This window comes from Carya illinoinensis, chromosome 16, assembly GCF_018687715.1.
Source record: "Carya illinoinensis cultivar Pawnee chromosome 16, C.illinoinensisPawnee_v1, whole genome shotgun sequence".
NCBI classification, from domain to species: Eukaryota; Viridiplantae; Streptophyta; class Magnoliopsida; order Fagales; family Juglandaceae; genus Carya; species Carya illinoinensis.
In genome coordinates, this window is record NC_056767.1 from 1015047 (window position 1) to 1040006 (window position 24960).

Below are 24960 nucleotides of genomic sequence, written 5' to 3' on the forward strand. Positions count from 1 at the left end.
TATTACCATTTATTACTTTATTTAAGTGGACATTTTTAAAATTTAAAAATAAAATATAGAATATTTGAATAGAAAAAACTAGTGTACGGTACATATAAAATATTCTGTTAATCAAACCGAGCCTAAGACTCAATTGATGTACTGTCGATCTCTTCTACTTAAAACTCTCAAACTCGAGCATATATACAAGATTTAAAAATGGATGGAATGGGACTTCTCTTTCGTTAAGGTTAGGGAGTAATTAAATGTGACAAAGTTGGGTAGACATGAAATAAATGCCATTAATATTTCATCTTCTTACGTAATTTACCCATTTTTTGTTGCTTATAAGCTACCACAACGTTGATAGGGATTGGTAATTTGTTGCTACCATATTATATATATAGTGGCTCTAATAATTTTCGTCTTGGGTTGATTAGCAATTTGCAAAATATCCAAAACAAATTAAACTTCATCTTATATTTAATGTCAACAAATTAAATCTGGTTGAATCCTCCTCAGAAAAAATAAAATATATATATATATATATATATATATATATTTTCTTATTTATTGAAACCAGCCTTTTTAATCAGTCTTTTTTTTTTTTTTTTTTATCTTTAATCATTTTTTTTTGTTGGTCCCCCTATTTTAATAGCAATGATATTTATAGTCGTGAAATATGCAAACGTCGTATAATCTTTTTTAAAAAATAAATAAATAAAAAAAATACATAAAATAAATATATTTTTTAATAATCAATATTATTTTTTTTAAAACGATTGGACTGTACTTATACACGACTATACCTATTATTATTATTTTTTAATCATTTATTTCTCTCTCTTTTCATTTTATTTTATTTTTGCAGTATAATTAACAACGGATTGGTATCCACAATTATCAGTAAATTAGGGATTAAAAAAAACCTCCAAAGTCAATGCACCGAAAAATGAAAAACAAAAAAGAAAAAAAGGAAAAGAAAAGCCCACGTAACCTTCTCGACTCCCGTTATTTGGGGTCATAGGTTGTTACTGTGTCTGCTACAACTGCTTCTGCTTCTTCTTCTTCTTCATTTGTTGCCTCTCTCTCTCTCTCTCTCTCTCTCTCTCTCTCACGCTTCATTAATTCAGTTTGCTGCTTCTTTCTTTGTCTTTTTTTTTTTTTTTTGTTCCGTTTGACACGAGTCTTTATATCTTCAGAGACATGAAGCAACATTCAAAGCACCAACCAGAGGTACCACTGTTACTACTTTCTTGCTCTGTGCGTTTTTTATGGGATTTTTGTTTCAAGCCTTTGGTTTTCTTGTAAACAAGACTAATGGGAAACTTGCAGAGAAGTAGTAGCGCTGAAATTTGTTGTTTGGGTTATGGTGGTGCCTACAGCTCTTCTGGCCCAGAGTGTTGATGCGCAAATGGCTCAACATCAGCGACAAGGACTCCGATTTCAGCGCTGATGAGGAAGACTGTGACATCGATTCCGGTTCGGATTCCGAGGGTGAAGGTCACAAGCCACGCCTTTTTAATCTTCTACCTCTTCTTTCCAAGTCTTGTTTTTGTTTATTTCTTGCTGTATTGGGATTTGGTTGGTTTATGTGAATACAGTAGTGGTGGTGCTAGTAGTTGAAGACAGCCCGAGGATGAGGCTTTGATTGTTTCTGAGTTATGACCGGGAAATGGGCCTGTGTGGGACATTGGAAGTTTGGAATCATTAGTTTTGTGTGAAATTCTGGGAAATTCGATTTTTGATGTTTTAGTGTATTTCATGGTGTAGATGGATTTTGAGGACCCTTTGAAGTGAGTCTTTATGCAGAGCTAAACTTCATAGTTTTTTCAGTTTTAGGCGAATGTTTTGGTAGAACGGATAGTATTGTCCTTTGGTTTTCCCCCTTGAGTAGTCTCTTTGACGGCTTGATTCGGACTATCAAATGTGTTTGCAGGATTTCGTCAACAGGGAAGAGAATCTCGATTGAGGGGCAACAAAGGGGATGATCCTGAAGGTAATTTTTCCCTCGCAGTTTGGTTTTTGTATGTTATAACACAGCACCGTCACCTCTTTAGATTTTCATGAATTTTCAGCTAGCGCTTCTTCTTGAGATTGTTGCAATTATTGTTTTGGTGATGGAGGAAGCAGTGCCGCTTTGTGGCTGCACTTGAAGACATTTCATTCTTGAATAAACACCATTAATCTGTGTTTAATTGCACAGAATTGTATTTTGTTAGAATTTCAGAATTGTGGAACTTGAATATGGATCTTCTTACTAGAATTTCTTCATAAAATTGGGAAAAAGAAGTTTAAGAGAGATTGCTTGTTTTCGTTAATAGTTCGTTTGCGTCTTGTGTTGGCATTAGTTACCAGTGAATATGAAAAAGAAGACAGATATATGAATTATTATCTGAATTTAGGAAGTAACGCATTGGCTTTATCCCATTTTAACAAGCTGGAATATGCTTCAAACTATGAAGGGACTTTCCTGGATGATTCTTGTTTTTGGACGTTGTGGTCCTCTTTCTCTGGCAAAAGACTCCATTTTATGCTACAAACTGGTTTCAAAACTCCATTAGATTCGAAGAAAACAATAAAATTTCTTCTCCAGAGCTACGTTTTTTTTCCTTCTGTGTCAACTTTGGTTAGTGGCTCACTGTATAGACTTTGGTCATGCTGCCTAGTCTCAAATCTCATGTTCTGTGTATTTCCAGTTATAGGCTTCTTTTCTTATTCTTTTTAGTATTAGGATAAATTGCTTTTTGTTAAAGCTGAACTTTTTTTTCTTTTAACCTTCAGATGCTCTTCCAAGGTTAAGAAGAAGAAACTCAGAGACTTTTAGAGCACAGTATATAGACAACGAGGAACTCAGGTACGGTGCGCCTAATCAACAGTGAAAAGTTGCAGTAGTCATTCTGGAAAGTGCAAAAAACGATTATACCAATTTGAGTAAGCCACCTAATAATTCGGTTCCTGTTTTTGTCTTAGAATATGCGTCGTGACCTGGAATGTTGCAGGGAAGCTTCCACCTGAGGACCTAGATATTGATGATTGGCTACATGTCAACGAGCCAGCTGATATATATGTGATTGGGTGAGTGTTTTCAGTACTTTTTTACATTTTTCATGTATATAGTACATGTTTCACTAATCTGCTGGAAATATGTTCTGTACAACTCTCTCTCTCTCTCTCTCTCTCTCTCTCTCTCTCTCTGTTTTAAATGAATTTGTTCTGTACCACTCTCTGTGCTCCTAATCTATTTGCTTATATACATTTGAGTCCTTCTCAGAAGCATGACTTCTGCTTTATGTTTACAGTCTTCAGGAGATTGTGCCATTAAATGCTGGGAATATCTTTGGTGCTGAAGATAATCGTCCAGTTCCAAGATGGGAAAACATTATCCGCGAAACACTGAATCGAGTTCGGCCTAAGACAACCACTATAAGATCTTTTAGTGACCCCCCATCTCCATCAAAGTTTAAGCCATCTGATGATATCCCAGATATAGAAGAGGAGATGAGGTTTGAAAGTGATAGTGATATAGGTGAGGAAGTTCATCCATTGGATGAAGAAGCCAATGATTTTGATGGGGGAAAGGATAGACCAATCACGGAGCAAAACAAATGTGTGGGTTTTGGAGTTTCAGACTGTCCTGGAAGTGTCAAATTAGGCTTGCCAGGAGAAGAGTTACAGAGGCAATTTTCTTCTCCAAAGAGATTGGATAGATTAAATTGTTTGCGGACAGAACAATCAGAAGATGTGGAACCATCAGTTTCCCAAAATAGTGGCAAATTAACCAGAATCTTTAGTGGACGTGAAAGAATTGGTTTGAGTTGGCCAGAGCCTCCATTAAACTTGCTATCTCAACGTGTATTAGAGAGACCAAACTCCTTCAGATCGATTAGATCTTTTAGAGCAACCCAGTCTTTCAGGACATTTAGTTCTTTCAAGTCAACAACAAATGAAGTGCCTTCACAGATAGCATTGCTGGCAGAAATTGACCTCGAATCTCTCTTGAAGAGGAAACGAAGATCATCATATGTGAGGATAGTAAGTAAGCAGATGGTTGGGATTTTCATCACAATATGGGTCCGTAGGAGCTTGCGTAGACATATTCAGAACTTGAAGGTGTCTACTGTTGGTGTCGGTGTCATGGGATACATTGGAAACAAGGTTTGGTTCTTTTTCTTACATTATTTCACATTTTATTTTATTTTTAATTTTTATTTTTATTTCTAGATCTCCTTGTCATGACTCGGTGCTCTCTAATTTTGATAGAGTAAAATATTTCTGTTGTCTTTTTTTTTTTAAATAAAAAATAAAAAAATTGCCAGTGCCACAAGATTATGAGATTCTGGGTCCTTGCTTCCTACATTTCATGGTTTGATATCCAGCATAAAAGTAGTAACTTTTTATTTTGTCTCCCATTTTCAAATGCATCTATCGCTTCACTTATCCTATAGTAGTCTTTCAGATTTCAAGACAGTTCTTCAATCTTCCAGGGATCAATATCTGTCAGCATGTCCATACATCAGACCCTTTTTTGTTTTATATGCACTCACCTGACATCGGGTGAAAAAGAGGGAGATGAACTAAAAAGAAATGCTGATGTGCGTGAAATACATCGGAGAACAACTTTTCATTCGCATTCTGATATTGGACTTCCCAGGACAATCGGTGATCATGAGTGAGTATATCACATGCTTTTGCAAAAATCTGAACCTTTTTCTCTCCCCCTTATGTCATGAGAGAAGGGATTTTCTTTTCTTTTCTTTTCAGTTTATTTGTTTGTATCATCATTTCTGTTGAATAATGATCGAAAGACAGGTATTTCCATAAAGCCATAATTAAAATAATCTGTGTAAACTCTTAAATAAAATTTCAGCCAATTTTCACTATCATTTTAGTGATAATTTTTATTTTTCTGCAGAAGAATAATTTGGTTGGGGGATCTCAATTACCGTATAAACTTGTCTTACGAGAAAACACGAGAATTTATCTCCAAAAAGGAGTGGTCCAAGTTGGTTGAGAAAGATCAGGTATGTAGTCAATTTTCAGACCAAGTCTTATTCAGAACATTCCACTTGTTACTCGTTACTACCTCAGGAAAAATGAAATAAAAGACAGAATGGATAGAAATGCTGACCCTAGTTCGAATATTCAAAGAATAGGGTGTCATGTTCAACCTTACAGCATATGACTGATTTCCATCTCCTTTTCATAGAGTAGTCTTTTTATCTTATAGTACTGTTGCTTCTGGACATAGCATGACATTAAATGCTTTTCTTCCATTTCAAAGACAAGGCAATGTTCTCATTTTATTACAAATAATATTGGAGAAAAATCAAGTTATAGGGTGCCAATTTGGCCATCTTCTTCTGACAGCTTGTACCAGAGTTTAAAAAGGGTCGTGCATTTGATGGATGGTCTGAGGGCACTTTAAGTTTTCCGCCGACATATAAATATGAGATCAATTCAGAGAAATACTATGGAGAGGACCCAAAGGCTGGGAGGCGTACACCAGCATGGTAAGCTTTACTTGCCTAGTCCAACTGCCTGAACACTGTACCTGCTTATGTCATGCTTATATTTTTGCTTCATCATATTAGAGATAAGTTTTTGTTTTGGTTAAGTTCTTAGAGCACTCACAAAGAATGAGTTTTATGTTATGTCAAATTTAAAGGAAAGTGGTCTAAAAGTGTATATATCCAACGGATGATGCATTTCATTTCGATTTTCCATTTATGTTCAGTGTTGCCGCTAGATATAAAAGAGACTGTGCATAAATGTAAACATTTTTTTATTTGTTTTCTATCTCTTCTTGTACTTTTTCTCTCAAATTAAGTTCTCTCCTTGTACTTTTTCTCCCATAAAATATTAGAAGGTATAATATTAAAATGATATGAAAAAAAAAGTAGATAAGTTGATATATGATATATTGTAAAAGTTAATACGTTAAATAGAAAAAGTGAGATTTGATGATGTATTTTAAATGATAGGATGAAAAATTTATTGGAAGTGCTCCTATGCTGGTTAGTTTGGTTTGGCATTATGTGTATGTGGGTGAATTTAATAGGACTCTTAGGTTGCCTGATCACTGCACATACATCTTATGATTTTCTGCCTGCTTATCTCTATGGTTATTGGTAATTGTTATGATGTTTGCGTCTCTATGTTGATACGGTGATGTTGTATTGGCTGTGTAAGGTGCATCCACACGTTCAATAAGCTCATGGAGCTTTCCTTGAGGCCTTTTTATCTATCTTGCATTCATAATTTTGTAAGGAACCCCCAATATTGAACGTGTCATGCATATCGGAACCCAAAGTGAGTCCTTCTCCTCCACAAACTCCAACATCCAGTGAGAGATTCTATAAGGAACCCCTGCTAAATCCGAGTTTCCTCGAGCCATCACAGTGATAAAATCCTCCTCATTCGCAATCCTAACTAGCACATTCTGCGGATTACGCAATTACCCAACAACAGGAACATATCGCAACCCCCAACGACTCCTAATAAATCCATGCACATGATCCAACGACGGCCTTCTACGCAAGAATTTAAGAACAATAGAAAATCTGAAAGTCTATGCCGATTGTTTGATTTCATTTTTAGAGAACAGAAAAAACATCTCCCCCTTAGGAAGAACTTGAGGTCTCGCGACAACAACATCTGCAAAAACAGGGACCAATGCTGAAGGAGCCTTTAGAATCACCATCTACATTGTAAACTGACCAAAACCAGCCTCGATACCCTGCCCTATTGTAACGTTCTTGATCTTACAATAACCAAGAACTTACTGCAACCCTTGAATACAGAATTCCAAAATGCAGAAACACAGACACACAGAAACTCAGATAACCAAGACTGCAGAAACAAGAATCAAGAATGGCCTGAATGCAAGATTCCCTTCGTGAATCTTGACAAGGAATTTTCGAGGAATTCCCAACCTCCAATTTGTATTAAAGCTCAATGATTCCAGATGACTTTTACACAGGCCATGCACTGCTTTTATACACGCAGCACATGAAGAACTCAAAACGCAAGACTACAACCATAAAACGCACTCACAATCCCTGAAATTGAAACGCACCATATCACTAACACAGCTTAAAGAACTAAACAGCGCATACAACAAAACGTAACGTATTACTAAAGTGCAACTACAAGTCGTAAAGCTCTCTTTGACAATTAAATCTGTTACAGCCCCTTCACTCCTCCTGCTGCTGAGCTGCACATAGTCACTCTTCTCCTCTTCATGATCTCGCCCCCAAGCACCCGTGACAATCTCCTCCTCTGCAAGAGCCTTGCCCCCAAGGCACCCGTGACACTTTACAAAATCGTGCCTACTAAATGAGGGTATAAAGATCTCAATTTGTACAATAATTCTCAAGAATTATTCTCCATATCAGCACCTACCCATTTCACCAATACTTCGGTGACAGCATGGTTACCTACTTTCTTCATTCTCCTCTCCATAACCTTTTCAGGTTCAGGTTGAATCACCCCTTCATCATCAATAGGAGGAAGTGTAGACAAAGGGACAATGTGCTCTCCTACTTTTTTCTTTAAGCAAGATACATGGAACACTGGATGGATTTTTGATGAGGATGGTAACTGCAGTTTATAAGCAACTGAACCTATCTTTTGACTGACTTGAAAGGGACCATAGAACCGAGGGGCTATTTTCATGTTATGCCTCATAGCCATTGATTTTTGTCTATAAGGTTGAAGTTTTAAAAACACCCAATCTCCAACCTCAAAGTTTTTCTCTGATCTTTTCCTATCAGCATACAATTTCATTCGATTTTGAGCTTTAATCAAATTCTCCCTCAGTAATGACAGCAACTGTTCTCTAGTTTTTAAGTGCTAGTCAACAGCAGCATTTGCAGTAGTGCCTGCTACATACGACAGCAACCTGGGGTGTGGCATGCCATATAAAGCCTAAAATGGAGTCATGCCTATGAAGGCATGCACAGTTATGTTGTAATTCCATTCAGCTAAGGGAAGCCAAGTACTCCAATTCTTTGGTGTAGAGTCACTGTATGCCCTCAAGTAGGCTTCAACAGCCTTGTTCAAACACTCAGCTTGTCCATCAGTTTGAGGATGGTAAGCTGAACTCATAGTTAAGAGAGTGCCCTGCATCTTAAAAAGCTCCTGCAAAAATGAGCTTGTAAAAACAACATCACGATCTAATACAATTGTCTTAGGCAGACCATGCAACTTGAAAACCCCAGAGAAAAAAATTTCTGCAACTTTAGATGCTATATATGGATGAGTCAAAGGAAAGAAATGACCAAACTTGGTCAATCGATCTACCACTGTAAAAATAACTGTCATGCCTTTAGAAGAAGAAAGGCCTTCAATAAAGTCCATAGCTATATCCAGCCAAGGATTCTGAGGAATAGGTAAGGGCTGAAGCAACCCTGCAGGTAAAGTATTTTCAAATTTGTTGACTTGACAGACTTGGCATTCTTTCACCAACCTTCTTATATCCCTTCTCATGTCAGGCCAAAAAAAATCAAATTTAGCCCTCTGTAGAGTCTTATGATACCCCACATGCCTAGCCTCTGGACTGTAGTGTATATACTGCAACACTTTTTTTTGAAATGCTTAACCAGGAACAATCACAATCTTGCCATTTTTTAGAAGAAGGCCTTGTTGCAATGAAAATCCTCCTGAGGTCTGTTCTCCTTTCTGTAGTGCCTCCATCAACTGAGTAACATGAGAAGACTCTAGGTAACTTTGCTTCAACTCTGTTATCCACATAGGTGTTGGAAAAGAGATTAATGCCAAAGTAGCAGAATCATCTTCCATCTTCCTTGAAAGTGCATCAGCTACTTTGTTGTTCTTACCTTTTTTATATTCAACCTTAAAATCATATCCCATAAGCTTGGAGATCCACTTATGTTGAGCTTCTGTACCTATCTTCTGCTCCAACAAGTGTTTTAAGGTCTACTGGTCAGTCTTAATCTTGAATGGCTGACCCAGTAAGTATGGTCTCCATTTACCCACTGCACTCACAAGTGTTAAGAACTCTTTCTCATATGTGGATAAGAGTAAGGCCTTACGCTTAAGTGCTTTACTAAAATAAGCAATAGGTTGATTGTTCTGCATTAACACAGCTCCTAACCCAATTCCAGATGCATCACACTCAATGGAAAACTCTTGAGAAAAATTTGACAATTTCAAAACTGGGGGTTGAGCTACAACATTTTTGAGGTGGACAAAAGCTGTTTCAGCTTCTTCAGTCCAAGTAAAAGAGTTCTTTTTCAACAACATTGTCAATGGAGCAGCTATAGAACCATAATTTTTGATAAACTTCCTATAATAACCAGTTAGGCTTAAAAACTCTCTTAAAGCCTTAACTGTTTTAGGCAGAAGCCACTCTAACATGGCTGAAATCTTGGTAGGATCTGCTTTAACACCCTCACTAGAAATAATATGACCTAAATAGTCAACCTCCATAACTCCAAATCTACATTTAGACCTCTTAGCAAACAATGTATGTTGCTGTAAAATAGATAGAACTGTTTTCAAATGCTCCAAGTGTTGATTTAAATCTTGGCTGTAAACCAAGATATCATAAAAAAAAAACTAAGACAAACTTTTGAAGGAAAGGCTTGAATACATGATTCATTAGTCCTTGAAAGGTAGCAGGTGCATTAGTAAGCCCAAAATGCATTACTAAAAACTCATAATGGCCTTCATGAGTTCTAAAAGCTGTCTTGGGAATATCTTCTTCTTTCACTCTGATTTGATGATAACCTGATCTTAAATCAAGTTTAGAAAAATATTTTGCTCCATAAAGCTCATCAAGAAGCTCATCAATCACAGGGATTGAAAACTTATCCTTGACAGTTTCCTTATTGAGGGCTCGGTAGTCCATGCACATCTTCCATGTGCCATCAGTTTTTTTCACAAGGAGGACAGGTGAAGAAAAAGGGCTTTGACTTGGCCTAATCACCCCATTAGTCAACAAATCTTGCACAATTTTCTCAATTTCTATTTTTTGGTAGTGAGGGTATCTATAAGGTCTCACAGAAATTGGGGTAGTGCCATCTTTTAAAACAATTTGATGATCAAATTGTCTAGGTGGAGGTAACCCAACTGGTTCCTCAAAAACAGCTTTATACTGCTGTAAAATTTCTTTCACTGCGGATAAAAGCTGTTGCTTCTCAGTATTATCTTGAACAACAAGTTGCAATAACCAACCTTGTTGTCCAATGAAAGAAGATTTCATCATATTCACCCCTGCCTCTACTTGCAGTTTCTCAGTTAATAATCCCTGCAACAACAACTCTTTATCACCCACTTTAAACTGCATTGACATATTTGAAAAATCCCATTAAATAGGTCCCAAAGTTCTGAGCCATTGAACACCTAATACAATGTCACAACCTCCCAAGGTCAATACATGAAAAGGAACCCTGAACTTAGTCCCTTGCACACTGATTATTTCTTCACATCTCCCACTACTTATTATTTTAGTGCCATTAGCTACTTTCACCTGCAAACTCCTATCCTCAATAACCTTCAGATTGGCAGCTTGTACTACCAATGGATCCAGGAAGTTGTGAGTGCTTCTTGAATCCACCAAGATTTCACAAGAGAATGACCCAATTTTTCCTACTAACTTCATAGTATTACTGCTCATGCAACCTGAAATTGCATGAATAGACACCTCCAGTTCCTCAGAAACTTTATGCACTAATCCCTTGGATTCTGGCAGCAACTATTCTACAGCCTCTCCCACACTATCAAACATTTCCTGATCCTCACCATGTTCACCATGGAGAAAGTACACCTTAGGTTTTTTACAAACTTGACTGGGGTTCCATTTCTCTTCACAATGGAAGCACAGCCCTTTCTTTCTTTTTTCATCTATGTGAGTAGAGTTGACCTTCTTAAAAGGAAACCAACCCTTCAGATCTTTATTAACCCCCTCGACAGGCTTTTCACTATTAATTGACCATTTATCAGCAAAGTAACTATTTTGCCTCCAAGACTTTCTTGTAAACAAAACATATTCTTCTTGCAATTTAGCTAGGCCAAAGGCAGCCCCAAGATTCAAGGGATTGAACATCTTCACAGGAATTCTGATTTCATCCTTCAACCCACTAATGAAACAACTCATCTTGTGCCTTTTGGATAAACCCTTCAACCTATTTGCTAATACCTCAAACTGAGTTGTATACAAACTAATAGATGTAGTCTGTTTTAACCTTGTTAAAGCTTCCATTAGATCATCAAAAGCTGATGGTCCAAATCTTGCTTGTAAAGACACTACTAATGACTCCCAAGAATTAAAAAGGCTTGAATCTAAGGCATTTTCATACCACATCAATGCCTCTCCCTCCATGTGGTGAGATGCCACCATCAACTTCTGATGGAAGGGAATTTGGAAACAATCAAAGTACTGGTTGGCCTTGAAAATCCAACCAGCAGGGTCATTTCCACTAAAATGTGGAAATTCGAGTCTAACACTTATCTGAAAAACAGTTCTGTCACCATTATTCCTTGGTTCACTAGACACTTTCCTTCCTCTAAAAGAATTGACATTGAGAGATTCAACTAAAGAACTCAACATATTCGACATGTGATCTAACCTTTTAGTTATTCCAGAGATTGCTTGATGATGTTGATTCAATTGCTTCTGAACCACTTCTTGTTGTTTTTGAGATTCTTCTTGTTGACTCTTCAACGCTGCACGTGTGCTTTCTGCCATTGATACTAACTGTAAGGATCGACTACTACTGATACCACTTGTAACGTTCTTGATCTTACAATAACCAAGAACTTACTGCAACCCTTGAATAGAGAACTCCAAAATGCAGAAACACAGACACACAGAAACTCAGATAACCAAGACTGCAGAAACAAGAATCAAGAATGGCCTGAATGCAAGATTCCCTTCGTGAATCTTGACAAGGAATTTTCGAGGAATTCCCAACCTCCAATTTGTATTAAAGCTCAATGATTCCAGATGACTTTTACACAGGCCATGCATTGCTTTTATACACGCAGCACATGAAAAACTCAAAACGCAAGACTACAACCATAAAACGCACTCACAATCCCTGAAATTGTAAAGCTCTCTTTGACAGTTAAATCTGTTATAGCCTCTTCACTCCTTCTGCTGCTGATCTGCACACAGTCACTCTTCTCCTCTTCATGATCTCGCCCCCAAGCACCCGTGACACCTATCGTCCCTGACGATGGGGTAGGCACCACACCGACGGCTAGGGCCATTAGCAAACCCTAATCGCCTCTAATCGCCCCTCCGTGTTTTTTGGAAATAATTATATGAAACCTCCGTGCGTGTCATTTGACACCGTACCTGCCAAGCTAAATTTGCATTACCTAGATTGACTAATGGACATCTTTCTTTTCATTGTTTTAGCATTACAACAAGCAGATTCCGTTTAACTTGTACGTATATCTCACATACATTTTACTAGCTAGTGAACTTGTGCTCAGAAAATCCCAGAGGTGCTTTGTTTACTAAAGAGATTTTGACTGCTGATCAAAACTAAACATGATACATATACATTTTGTCATTATTATTTAAAAGTTACAGTAGCTTGCATTCTTGTTCCAGGTGTGATCGTATTCTTTCATATGGTAAGGGGATGAGGCTACTGAATTACAGTAGGACTGAGCTTAAACTTTCAGATCACCGACCTGTGACAGCCACTTATATGGCTGAGGTGGAGGTGTTTTCTCATAGGAAACTACAGAAGGCACTTACATTAACTGATGCAGAGACTGAAAGTGAAGATGTTATAGCAAATATGGGTATTGGTGTTGGAATGAGCTGCTTAAGATTTGGAGAGGTGAGTACTTAGCTGTGTGTGTGATTACGTCAGGTCTGATTGGCTTTTACTTTTGAGTTACAAGCGTGTACTTTTCCATTCTATTATTGTAGTTGACATATTTTTCTTGGAATGCAAACTTTTCTTTTTGATGTAGGACATACCCGATGTTGACCGTTAAGGGTGAATTTCATAACCCTCAAGTGGCTTTGGGTGAGAGCTCCTGCAACTTATGGAATTCCCAATACAATTACTATATTTCTCATGGCTTCTTTCAGAAATTGTCTTTGATATTATATATTGCAGTCGCAGTTAGCATGTCATGGTCTTAGCTATAGGGGTGTTTTCCAATAGGTCTTATAGAGCATACTAATTCTAAAGGCAGGATCACACAAGGGGATTAGGGTAAATACTAAATAGTGTGTATTGGACAGAACAGCTATCAAGCAGAATGCTCTCCAGTTGGTTAGAAACTGTATATTGTAAAACACAGTTGATGCCTATTAATTTTCATGAGATAGTGCTATATTCAGATTTGTGTCCTATTTACCTCCCAATTTCATATTCTTTTGAAATTCTATCATGCAGTATATCTTATGTTCCAAGACTTCCATGTCTGTGTTTGGGTACAGCTGCACCGCCGCAAAATGAATCAATCCCATGAATATAAAAAATTCCACCCCTACTCCCGCCCCAACCCGTTTATTTGTGAAAATGTGGCACAAAAGAGTCATTTCTCATTACCCAATTTTGATCTAGAACATAAGTGACATCCAAGAAGTGGGGATCTGGATACAGTACCTACCCTTCAACATCTTTTTCCTATGTGACTGCTCTTAAGACTTGAACCCACGGGCTTGGCAGCCATTGATTTGACCAATGCATCTATATGCATATTTGCACCTTTCCATATTTATGTGCTTTCTGTCCTATTTTATGCAAGAGTAGGATGGTTAAATATCCTGCAGGGAAATATGCATGTGCTTGTTGTCATATGCAAGAGAGTAAACAATTGTATCTGTTTGTTTTGCTGGAGTATCAAGCCAGAACTTTGTATCTTCAGAATGATGCCAAAGTTTTACTTTATATCTTACTTATAACAAGATTACTTTATATCGACAGATTTCGGTGCCCCATTAAAGTTCGACTCTCTTTGTTTTCTGTGTTTTTTTTTTTTTTCTTGTTTCTTCTGCATACTCTTTTTTTTTTTTTTTTACAAATTTAAATGATCTAATGATATTGCAGCATTATTATTATTATTATTATTATTATTATAATGTATTGGGGCGACATTAACATGCTAGCTGCAACGAATGATCATCCTTAATTTGCATGCATGTCTAGTCAAAAGCATTGTATAAACGACCATGCAATTCTGAGGTGTAAGCTACAATATTATAGTCATGTGAGGTCACGTAATGAAAATTAAATAGAGAAAAGCTATAGGCCGGACGGGTTTGAAAAGCCTTTTTACACCAGGCCGATAACAACGTACCACATGGGCACTTTATAAAAATTAAAGTCGAGCTGCACACATCCAAAGCCCTCTCTCCCCCATCCCTCTGTAACCTGATTCTCCCAAGCCGCGCCATTTTTCTCCCAGCGGCAACATTATTGTTAATAAAATTATGCTTATTATTAATAATAAGCATAATTTTATTGGCAAGCCACGCCTTCCCAGCGGCCCTTTCTCTCCCTGTAACAAATTTTATTGGCAACAATTAACGGCAACTGTATTTGAAAGTTTCGAAAAATCCAGAAAAAAATAAAGGAAAATAGCTTGTAATTTCTGGAAAATCTAGAAAATAAAATAAAATAAAAAAGAAAACAGCAAAACATCAAACAGGAACTTAATATCCAAAGCTCTTTTATGAAAATATTGGAAAAAATGAATTCTTTCAAGCAATAATTCCCAGATCGAAGATGATAAGAAAACCGAATAAGTAAAAATGAAAGATAATTTTTGCATACTTGAAGAGGGTTGAGGTTTCTAACATAAAACATCTCAGCAATTTCGGGAGCACCCCCCATTAACAGTCCTCACCATCTTGCTACAAACCTTGGAGTCCTTTATGCAGGAGCTAATCTTGGACTAGCAGCTATCATCAATGATGCGATCCTTCAGCCAGTCAGAGTAATCCTTCAGATAATACTCAGAATACATCCGACTCGGCACTTTCTTGCCCGATCCTTTGTCGGTGACTACAGAGGAAATGGGTAACTCCGTAATTGATTCGGAATCAACAAAGCAAATTGAGTATATGCGGGTCCATTAACAATTTTTATAAAATGCCTACGTGTTACGTAATTATTGATCTGCTATAAAAATGTATTTCAAAACCGACCGGCTGGTAGTTTTTCTTAATTAAATATCATGTACAGTACTGTCCATAATATATTCATGCCACGTTAATTGCACTTTGACTTTGCTAGTGACATTAATATATATATATATTAATACGTGTCAGAAATCCAGTCATGTAGTACTATGGACTTGACGTAGGCAGCTTATTAATTTCAAAGGAATTAATATAAAAATATAATGACGCGATTGATCGAGGATGTTGACAAATGTTGTTGCATCCAGGTCATTGACGTACTTAATGTTTGGTCTATATGATTGAAAATATTGGAATAACGAGGAGTACTGTTATACATATAAATGGCTTAGAATATATAGATTTCGAAAGCGAAACAACAATATCCAGAGTGTGCCCTATAACTCTTCTCAAGTACGTACAGATTAGCATAGTGGACCACCAAGAGCAATGCATGCATGCGTGAATTAGTACACTGCGGGCCTGCAGCTTTCCACAATATAACTAGGCTAAAATCAATTGAGAGACAGGCCAGGCCAGCCCCAACCCTACTAATATATAATATATAGATCATCAGCTAAGAACATCAAATGCAACATATATATATATATATGGGATCATGAAACAGACCTATCCATGAAAAGCTTGCGATCGAGGATAAAGAGAGAGAGTTGTTTTGAGGATAAAGATAGATAGATATATATATATATATATATATATATATGCATCAAGACGTAGATATATCGAGAAAAAAAAAGGGGTCATAAACCTTTATATATATATATATATATATATCTTTATGAATCATCAATATTAATATTGATATCAGCTTGGTGATCACTTTCCCAGAAAGATGTTTTCGATTCCTTTGCACCTTAAGAGTACTTTAGATAAAGAGGAAGAGTAGCTTTCCTGCAATTAGCTGGATATGCATGCAGACCCTAATTACTTAAAGAATGAATATCAGCTAGCTAGGGTTGAGTTTTTAGCTCAGATTCTCTTCTCTATTTTAATTAGTAAAATGAATATTATTTATTTATTTAATCATTTCATGTATTGACAGTAAAAATATAAAATAATAATTAAAATATATCATATTTCACAGTACAAAATAGACCTGTACGTACAAATTAATTGGAAGAAATTAACAGGAAGAATCAAAGAAGATGACTGGAAACATGCATGCATGCATCGCACCAGCATACCTCGAGCGCGGCATGATATTACCTGCAGTGTCGTCTTTTAGAAACGCGTGGTCCATTTCTTGCACTATAAAAGTTAAAACTGCACATGTCTACTTTGGATTTGGACACATGCAGGCAATTAATTCTGACAGTAGTGATCATGCTCAATCTTTCTTCCTGCTTCTCATGTCGTCCTTTTTTGTTTTTAGTATTTTGTGTGATTGAAACGCGAGAGTGATTGATAATAGAAATGTTTAGTTATAGAATATTTTTATAAAAATAAATTTATAATATTACGTATTTTGATTATGTTAATCTGAAAAATTATTTTTATTATAAAATAAACATAATAGTTTATATAAAATTATGGAAATTTTTTAATTTAATTTTCTTAAATCTATTACGATTTTAGAGTTGAAACTATTTGATAGCCTCAATTATTATTAATTTTTTAAAAACATATATGATCTTTAATTTGAGGGACAATGAGAGGATATCCTTTTTTAATATGTATATATGATTAGATGAGTTTTTAAAAAATTATCATTAAAAATGACTATTAGAAGAGAAAAAGTTTTAAATATAAAAAAATAATATTTATAATTATAGAGTACGTAAGTTTCATATACTCTTTTTTTAAAAATGAGTAAATACAAGACTCACATTAAAAAAATTTTAATTTTTTATTAATAGACCTAATTTTAAAAAAAAAGAGTATACAAGTATCACTGTATCCAACATTACTTATAATATTCTTTAGCAAAAAGTCTTATAATGTGAATGACAGTTCTCACATGCACTATAAGAAAAATAAATTAGTTGTGAATAATTTTTTTATTGTAATAAATTAATCATAAAAATTTAATTTTTTTGTAGTGACGAATAATACTAATTGAGATTTAAAACTACAGACCTTATAACAGTGTGGATTTCCAATGATCTATAATTGAATTCGATCCTTTAATTCTTGCATGGGATATTAATGGATCGTGTGTTGCATTTTATAATTTGGTATGTGGAAAATTCTTCCACTCCATTTCCATTTAAGCCAATATTTAATGTGGGTTGTTTGGAAATTATGCTCACCGCTATGTGGTTCATCTTCATCCGATCAAGGTTTAGATAAGAATTTGAAGGTTTCACTGCGAGAGAAGTAAGACACACAACGTAGATCACTCTATAATATTTATTGATATCCTTGTCAATTTTTAAGATAATCTGACTAAGATTTCATTTGGATATACAGTTTAGACGAGATAAAATAGTTTATAAAAAGACTATATGTTTGGATAGTGAGATAATAGGAGATAGTTTTTAATTTTTGAGATTTAAAAAATGTGTGAGTCTCACTATTTTTTTATAAAGAGCCAAATTATATACTGTTTACGCACTATTAATGTCAGTTGTGTATTGTTCATTGTCAATTTTCACTGTTTAATACTGTTTATTACTTTATTTAAGTGAACGTTTTTAAAATTTAGAAATATAATATAATATGTTTAGATAAGAAAAATTAGTATGCGGTACAGATAAGATATTCTTATAATCAAACCAGGCCTAAGACTCAATTGATCTACTGTCGATTTTTTCTACTTAAAACTCTCAAACTCGAGCATATATACAAGATTTAAAAATGGATGGAAAGGGACTTCTCTTTCGTTAAGGTTAGGGAGTAATTTAATGTGACAAAGTTAAGTTGACATGTAATAAATGCCAATATTTCATCTTCTTAGGTAATTTACCCATTTTTTGTTGCTTATAGGCTACCATAAAGTTGATAGGGATTGGTAATTTGTTGCTAGCTACCATATTATATATATAGTGGCTCTAATAATTTTCTTCTTGGGTTGATTAGCAATTTGAAAAATATCCAAAACAAAGTAAACTTCTTCTTATAATCAATGTCAACAAATTAAATCTGGTTGAATCCCCCCTCCCAAAAAAAAATATATATATATATATATATATTTTCTTATTTATTGAAACCAGCCTTTTTTATCTCTAATCATTTTTTATTGTCAGTCTCCTTATTTTAATAGAAATAATATTTACAGTCGTAAAATGTGTAAATATCATACAATCTCTTTAAAAAAATAAGTAAATAAAAAAATACACATAAAATAAATAAAAAATTTTAATAATAGACATTATTTTTTTAAAAATAATTATATAGTATTTATAGACTCCACAACTATATCCGATATAACTCTTTTTTATAATCATTTATTTCTCCTTCTTTTCATTTTATTTTATCTTTGCACAAAGTATAATTAACGAGGGATTAGTATCCATAATTATCAGTAAAAAAAAAAAAAAACTCTCAAAGCCAATGCACCGAAAATTGCATTAAAAAAAGAAAGAAAAAAAAAAAAAAGCCCACGTAACCTTCTCGACTGCCGTTTTCTGGCGTCATAGGCTGTTACCCTGTCTTCTTCAACTGCTGCTGCTGCTTCTTCTTCTTCTTCATTTGTTGCCTCTCTCTCTCTCTCTCTCTCTCTCTCTCTCTCTCTCTCACGCTTCATTAATTAAGTATTCATCTGCTGCTTCTTTCTGTCTTTTTTTTTGTTCTGTTTGGTCACGAGTCTCTATATCTTCAGAGACATGAAGCGACATTCAAAGCACCAACCAGAGGTACCATTGTTACTATTTTCTTTCTCTTTGCGTTTTTTATGGGATTTTGGTTGCAAGCCTTTGGTTTTCTTGTAAACAAGACTAATAAAAAACTTGCAGAGAAGTAGTGGCGCTGAAATTTGTTGTTTGGGTTATGGTGGTGCCTGCAGCTCTTCTGGCCCAGAGTGGTGATGCGCAAATGGCTCAACATCAGCGCCAAGGACTCCGATTTCAGCGCTGATGAGGAAGACTGTGATATCGATTCCGGTTCCGATTCCGAGGGTGAAGGTCACAAGCCACGCCTTTTTAATCTTCTACCTCTTCTTTCCAAGTCTTGTTTTTGTTTATTTCTTGCTGTATTGGAATTTGGTTGGTTTTTATGCGAATACAGTAGTGGTGGTGATAGCAGTTGAAGACAGACCGAGGTTGAGGCTTTGATTGTTTCTGAGTTATGACCGGGAAGTGGGCCTGTGTGGGACATTGGAAGTTTGGAACTGATTGCTCATTAGTTTTGCGTGAAATTCTGGGAAATTCGATTTTTGATGTTTTAGTGTATTTCATGGTGTAGATGGACTTTGAGGACCCTTTGAAGTGAGTCTTTATGCAGAGCTAAACTTCATAGTTTTTTCAGTTTTAAGCGGATGTTTTGGTAGAACGGATAGTATTGTCCTTTGGTTTTCACCCTTGAGTAGTCCCTTTGACGGCTTGATTCGGACTATCAAATGTGTTTGCAGGATTTCGTCAACAAGGAAGAGAATCTCGATTGAGGGGCAACAAAGGGGATGATCCTCAGGTTGATCCTGAAGGTAATTTTTCCCTTACAGTTTGGTTTTTATATGTTATAACACAGCACCGACACTTCTTTAGATTTTCATGAATTTTCAGCTAGCGCTTCTTCTTGAGAATTGTAGCAATTCTTGTTTTGGTGATGGAGGAAGCAGTACCGCTTTGTGGCTGCACTTGAAGACATTTCATTCTTGAATAAACACCATTAATCTGTGTTTAATTGCACAGAATTGTATTTGTTAGAATTTCAGAATTGTGGAACTTGAATATGGATCATCCTACTAGAATTTCTTCATAAAATTGGGTAAAAGAAGTTTAAGAGAGATTGCTTGTTTTAGTTAATAATTCGTTTGCGTCTTGTGTTGGCATTAGTTACTTCCAGTGAATACGAAAAAGAAGACACATATATGAAATTATTATCTGAATTTAGGAAGTAACGCATTGGCTTTTCCCCATTTTAACAAGCTGGAATATGCTTCAAACTATGAAGGGACTTTCCTGGAATATGCTTGTTTTAGTGGCTCACTGTATAGACTTTGGTAATGCTGCTTAGTCTCAAATCTCATATGCTGTGTATTTCCAGTTATAATATATCCTTTCGGGCTTCTTTTCTATTCTTTTTAGTCTTAGGATAAATTGCTTTTGTCAGCTTTTTCTTTTAATCTTCAGATGCTCTTCCAAGGTTAAGAAGAAGAAACTCAGATACTTTTAGAGCACAGTACATAAACAACGAGGAACTCAGGTATGGTGCGCCTAATCAAGAGTGAAAACTTGCAGTACTCATTCTGGAAAGTGCAAAAAACGATTGTACCAATTTGAGTAAGCCACCTAATAATTCGGTTCCTGTTTTTGTCTTAGAATATGCGTCGTGACCTGGAATGTTGGAGGGAAGCTTCCACCTGAGGACCTAGATATTGATGATTGGCTACATGTCAACGAGCCAGCTGATATGTATGTGATTGGGTGAGTGTTTTCAATGCTTTTTTACATTTTTCATGTATATAGTACATGAAAAATTATTTGTTAAGATAAATTTGGTGCTTTCATATTTGTTTATGTTTCACTAATCTGCTGGAAATATGTTCTGTACAATTCTGTGTGTGTGTGTGTGTGTTTTAAATGAATTTGTTCTGTACCACTCTCTATGCTCTTAATATAATTGCTTATATCCATTTGAGTCCTTCTCACCATTTGAGTCCTCAGAAGCATGACTTCTGCTTTATGTTTACAGTCTTCAGGAGATTGTGCCATTAAATGCTGGGAATATATTTGGTGCTGAAGATAATCGTCCAGTTCCAAGATGGGAAAACATTATCCGCGAAACACTGAATCGAGTTCGGCCTAAGACAACCACTATAAGATCTTTTAGTGATCCCCCATCTCCATCAAAGTTTAAGCCATCTGATGATATCCCAGATATAGAAGAGGAGATGTTGCTTGAAAGTGATAGTGATATAGGTGAGGAAGTTCATCCATTGGATGAAGAACCCAATGATTTTGCTGGGGGTAAGGATAGACCAATCACGGAGCAAAACAAATGTGTGAGTTTTGGAGTTTCAGACTGTCCTGGAAGTGTCAAATTAGGCTTGCCAGGAGAAGAGTTACAGAGGCAATTTTCTTCTTCAAAGAGATTGGATAGATTAAATTGTTTGCGGACAGAACAATCAGAAGATGTGGAACCATCAGTTTCCCAAAATAGTGGAAAATTAACCAGAATGCTTAGTGGATGTGAAAGAATTGGTTTGAGTTGGCCAGAGCCTCCATTAAACTTGCTATCTCAATGTGTATTAGAGAGACCAAACTCCTTTAGATCGATTAGATCTTTTAGATCATCCCAGTCTTTCAGGACATATGGTTCTTTCAAGTCAACAACAAATGAAGTGCCTTCACAGATAGCATTGCTGGCAGAAATTGACCTCGAATCTCTCTTGAAGAGGAAACGAAGATCATCATATGTGAGGATAGTAAGTAAGCAGATGGTTGGGATTTTCCTCACAATATGGGTCCGTAGGAGCTTGCGTAGACGTATTCAGAACTTGAAGGTGTCTACTGTTGGTGTCGGTGTCATGGGATACATTGGAAACAAGGTTTGGTTCTTTTTCTTACATTATTTCACATTTTATTTTATTTTTATTTCTAGATCTCCGTGTCATGATTCGTTGCTCTCTAATTTTGATGAATAAAATATTTTTGTTGTCTTTTTTTTTTTTTTTAAATAAAAAATAAAAAATTGCCAGTACTATAAGATTATGAGATTCTGGGCCCTTGCTTCCTACATTTCATGGTTTGATATCCAGCATAAACGTAGTAACTTTTTATTTTGCCTTCAGTTTTCAAATGCATCTATCGCTGCACTTATTCTATAGTAGTCTTTCAGATTTCAAGACAGTTCTTCAATCTTCCAGGGATCAATATCTGTCAGCATGTCCATACATCAGACCCTTTTTTGTTTTATATGCACTCACCTGACATCGGGTGAAAAAGAGGGAGATGAACTAAAAAGAAATGCTGATGTGCGTGAAATAAATCGGAGAACAAATTTTCATTCGCATTCTGATATTGGACTTCCCAGGACAATCAGTGATCATGAGTGAGTATATCACATGCTTTTGCAAAAATCTGAACCTTTTTCTCTCCCCCTTATGTCATGAGAGAAGGGATTTTCTTTTCTTTTCTTTTCAGTTTATTTGTTTGTATCATCATTTCTGTTGAATAATGATCGAAAGACAGGTATTTCCATAAAGCCATAATTAAAATAATCTGTGTAAACTCTTAAATAAAATTTCAGCCAATTTTCACTATCATTTTAGTGATAATTTTTATTTTTCTGCAGAAGAATAATTTGGTTGGGGGATCTCAATTACCGTATAAACTTGTCTTACGAGAAAACACGAGAATTTATCTCCAAAAAGGAGTGGTCCAAGTTGGTTGAGAAAGATCAGGTATGTAGTCAATTTTCAGACCAAGTCTTATTCAGAACATTCCACTTGTTACTCGTTACTACCTCAGGAAAAATGAAATAAAAAACAGAATGGATAGAAATGCTGACCCTAGTTCGAATATTCAAAGAATAGGGTGTCATGTTCAACCTTACAGCATATAGTTGAGTAATGCATCACCAAGTCCATATGACTGATTTCCATCTCCTTTTCATAGAGTAGTCTTTTATCTTATAGTACTGTTGCTTCTGGACATAGCAACATAGCATGACATTAAATGCTTTTCTTCCATTTCAAAGACAAGGCAATGTTCTCATTTTATTACAAATAATATTGGAGAAAAGTCAAGTTATAGGGTGCCAATTTGGCCATCTTCTTCTGACAGCTTGTACCAGAGCTTAAAAAGGGTCGTGCATTTGATGGATGGTCTGAGGGCACTTTAAGTTTTCCGCCAACATATAAATATGAGATCAATTCAGAGAAATACTATGGAGAGGATCCAAAGGCTGGGAGGCGTACACCAGCATGGTAAGGTTTACTTGCCTAGTCCAACTGCCTCATCACTGCACCTGCGTATGTCATGCTTATATTTTTGCTTCATCATATTAGAGATAAGTTTTTGTTTTGGTTTGTTCTGTGAGTAATCTTTTGTCAGTTAAGTTCTTATTGCTGATTAGTTTAATTTGGCATTATGTTTATGTGGGATGAATTTAATAGGACTCTTAGGTTGCCTGATCACTGCCATACATCTTATCATTTTCTGCCTGCTTATCTCTACGGGTATTGGTAATTGTTATGATGTTTGCGTCTCTATGTTGATTTGGTGATGTTGTAATGGCTGTGTAAGGTGCATCCACACGTTCAATAAGCTCATGGAGCTTTCTTTGAGGCCTTTTTATCTATCTTGCGTTCATAATAATGAGAATCTATAGATGCAAAGTATTGAAAAGATCTACCAGATGCACATTTTGTAGTCGGATGCACCTTGTTGTGATAATTTCTGAAATAGTTATGTCAGCTGCAATTTCAAATTTGGAAGCTGAAAATAATTATATTAGGGAAGAATAGAAAGACTACAGTGTTTCGGGAGTATTTAACTGTTTGAGTGAGCTCCATAAAATGGAAGTGTACTGTCCTCAATAGTTCAAACATTTGACACTGTACCTGCCGAGCTAAATTTGTATTGCCTAGATTGACTAATGGAAATCTTTCTTTTCTTTTCATTGCTTTAGCATTACAATAAACAGATTCCATTTAACTTGTATTCATATCTTACATAAATTTTACTACTTAGTGAACTTGTGCTCTGAAAATCTCAGGTGTGCTTTGTTTAGATCTAAAGAGATTTTGACTGCTGATCAAAACTAAACATGATACATATACATTTTGTCAGATCTTTGTTTTTTTATTATTATTTAAAAGTTACAGTAGCATGCATTCTTGTTCCAGGTGTGATCGTATTCTTTCATATGGTAAGGGGATGAGGCTACTGAATTACAGGAGGACTGAGCTTAAACTTTCAGATCACCGACCTGTGACAGCCACTTATTCTGCTGAGGTCGAGGTGTTTTCTCATAGGAAACTACAGAAGGCACTTACATTAACTGATGCAGAGACTGAAAGTGAAGATGTTATAGCAAATATGGGTATTGGTGTTGGAATGAGCTGCTTAAGATTTGGAGAGGTGAGTACTTAGCTCTGTGTGTGATTACGTCAGGTCTGATTGGCTTTTACTTTTGAGTTACAAGCGTGTACTTTTCCATTCTATTTTTGCTTTGCTATTATTGTACTTGACATATTTTTCTTGGAATGCAAACTTTTCTTTTTGATGCAGGGACATACCTGATGGGGACCGTTAAGTGTGAATTTCACAACTCTCAAGTGGCTTTAGGTGAGAGCTCCTGCAACTTATGGAATTCCCAATACAATTACTATATTTCTCATGGCTTCTTTCAAAAATTGTCTTTGATATTGTATAGTGCAGTCGCAGTTAGCATGTAATGGTCTTAGCTATAGGGGTGTTTTCCAATAGGTCTTATAGAGCATACTAATTCTAAAGGCAGGATCACACAAGGGGATTAGGGTAAATACTAAATAGTGTGTATTGGACAGAACAGCTATCAAGCAGAATGCTCTCTAGTTGGTTAGAAACTGTATATTGTAAAACACAGTTGATGCCTATTTTCATGAGATAGTGCTATATTCAGATTTGTGTCCTGTTTACCTCCCAATTTCATATTCTTTTGAAATTCTATCATGCAGTATATCTTATGTTCCAAGACTTAATGTCTGTGTTTGGGTACAGCTGCGCCGCCACAAAATGAATCAATCCTATGAATATAAA

At 35.7% G+C, this 24960-nt stretch overlaps 1 protein-coding gene and 1 pseudogene across 3 annotated transcripts; both read left to right on the forward strand.

The window, feature by feature from the left end:
• The first annotated feature begins 1041 nt into the window (after positions 1–1041).
• On the forward strand, positions 1042–13311 carry LOC122299448 (type IV inositol polyphosphate 5-phosphatase 3-like). Of its 3 annotated transcripts, none has more exons than XM_043109743.1 (11): positions 1042–1215; positions 1365–1482; positions 1919–1978; positions 2764–2836; positions 2953–3057; positions 3282–4137; positions 4431–4651; positions 4895–5003; positions 5350–5492; positions 12566–12800; positions 12937–13311. In XM_043109743.1, the coding sequence occupies exons 1-11, from the start codon at positions 1186–1188 to the stop codon at positions 12958–12960; spliced, it is 1974 nt and encodes a 657-aa protein (XP_042965677.1). In that variant the 5' UTR covers positions 1042–1185; the 3' UTR covers positions 12961–13311. The 3 variants fall into 3 exon arrangements, with proteins under 3 accessions (XP_042965677.1, XP_042965678.1, XP_042965680.1); XM_043109744.1 differs by having other exon boundaries at positions 1047–1215; positions 4467–4651; XM_043109746.1 differs by having other exon boundaries at positions 1069–1215; positions 1315–1482.
• Positions 13312–18752: 5441 nt separating this feature from the next.
• On the forward strand, positions 18753–24833 carry LOC122299484 (annotated as a pseudogene).
• Positions 24834–24960: the final 127 nt, after the last annotated feature.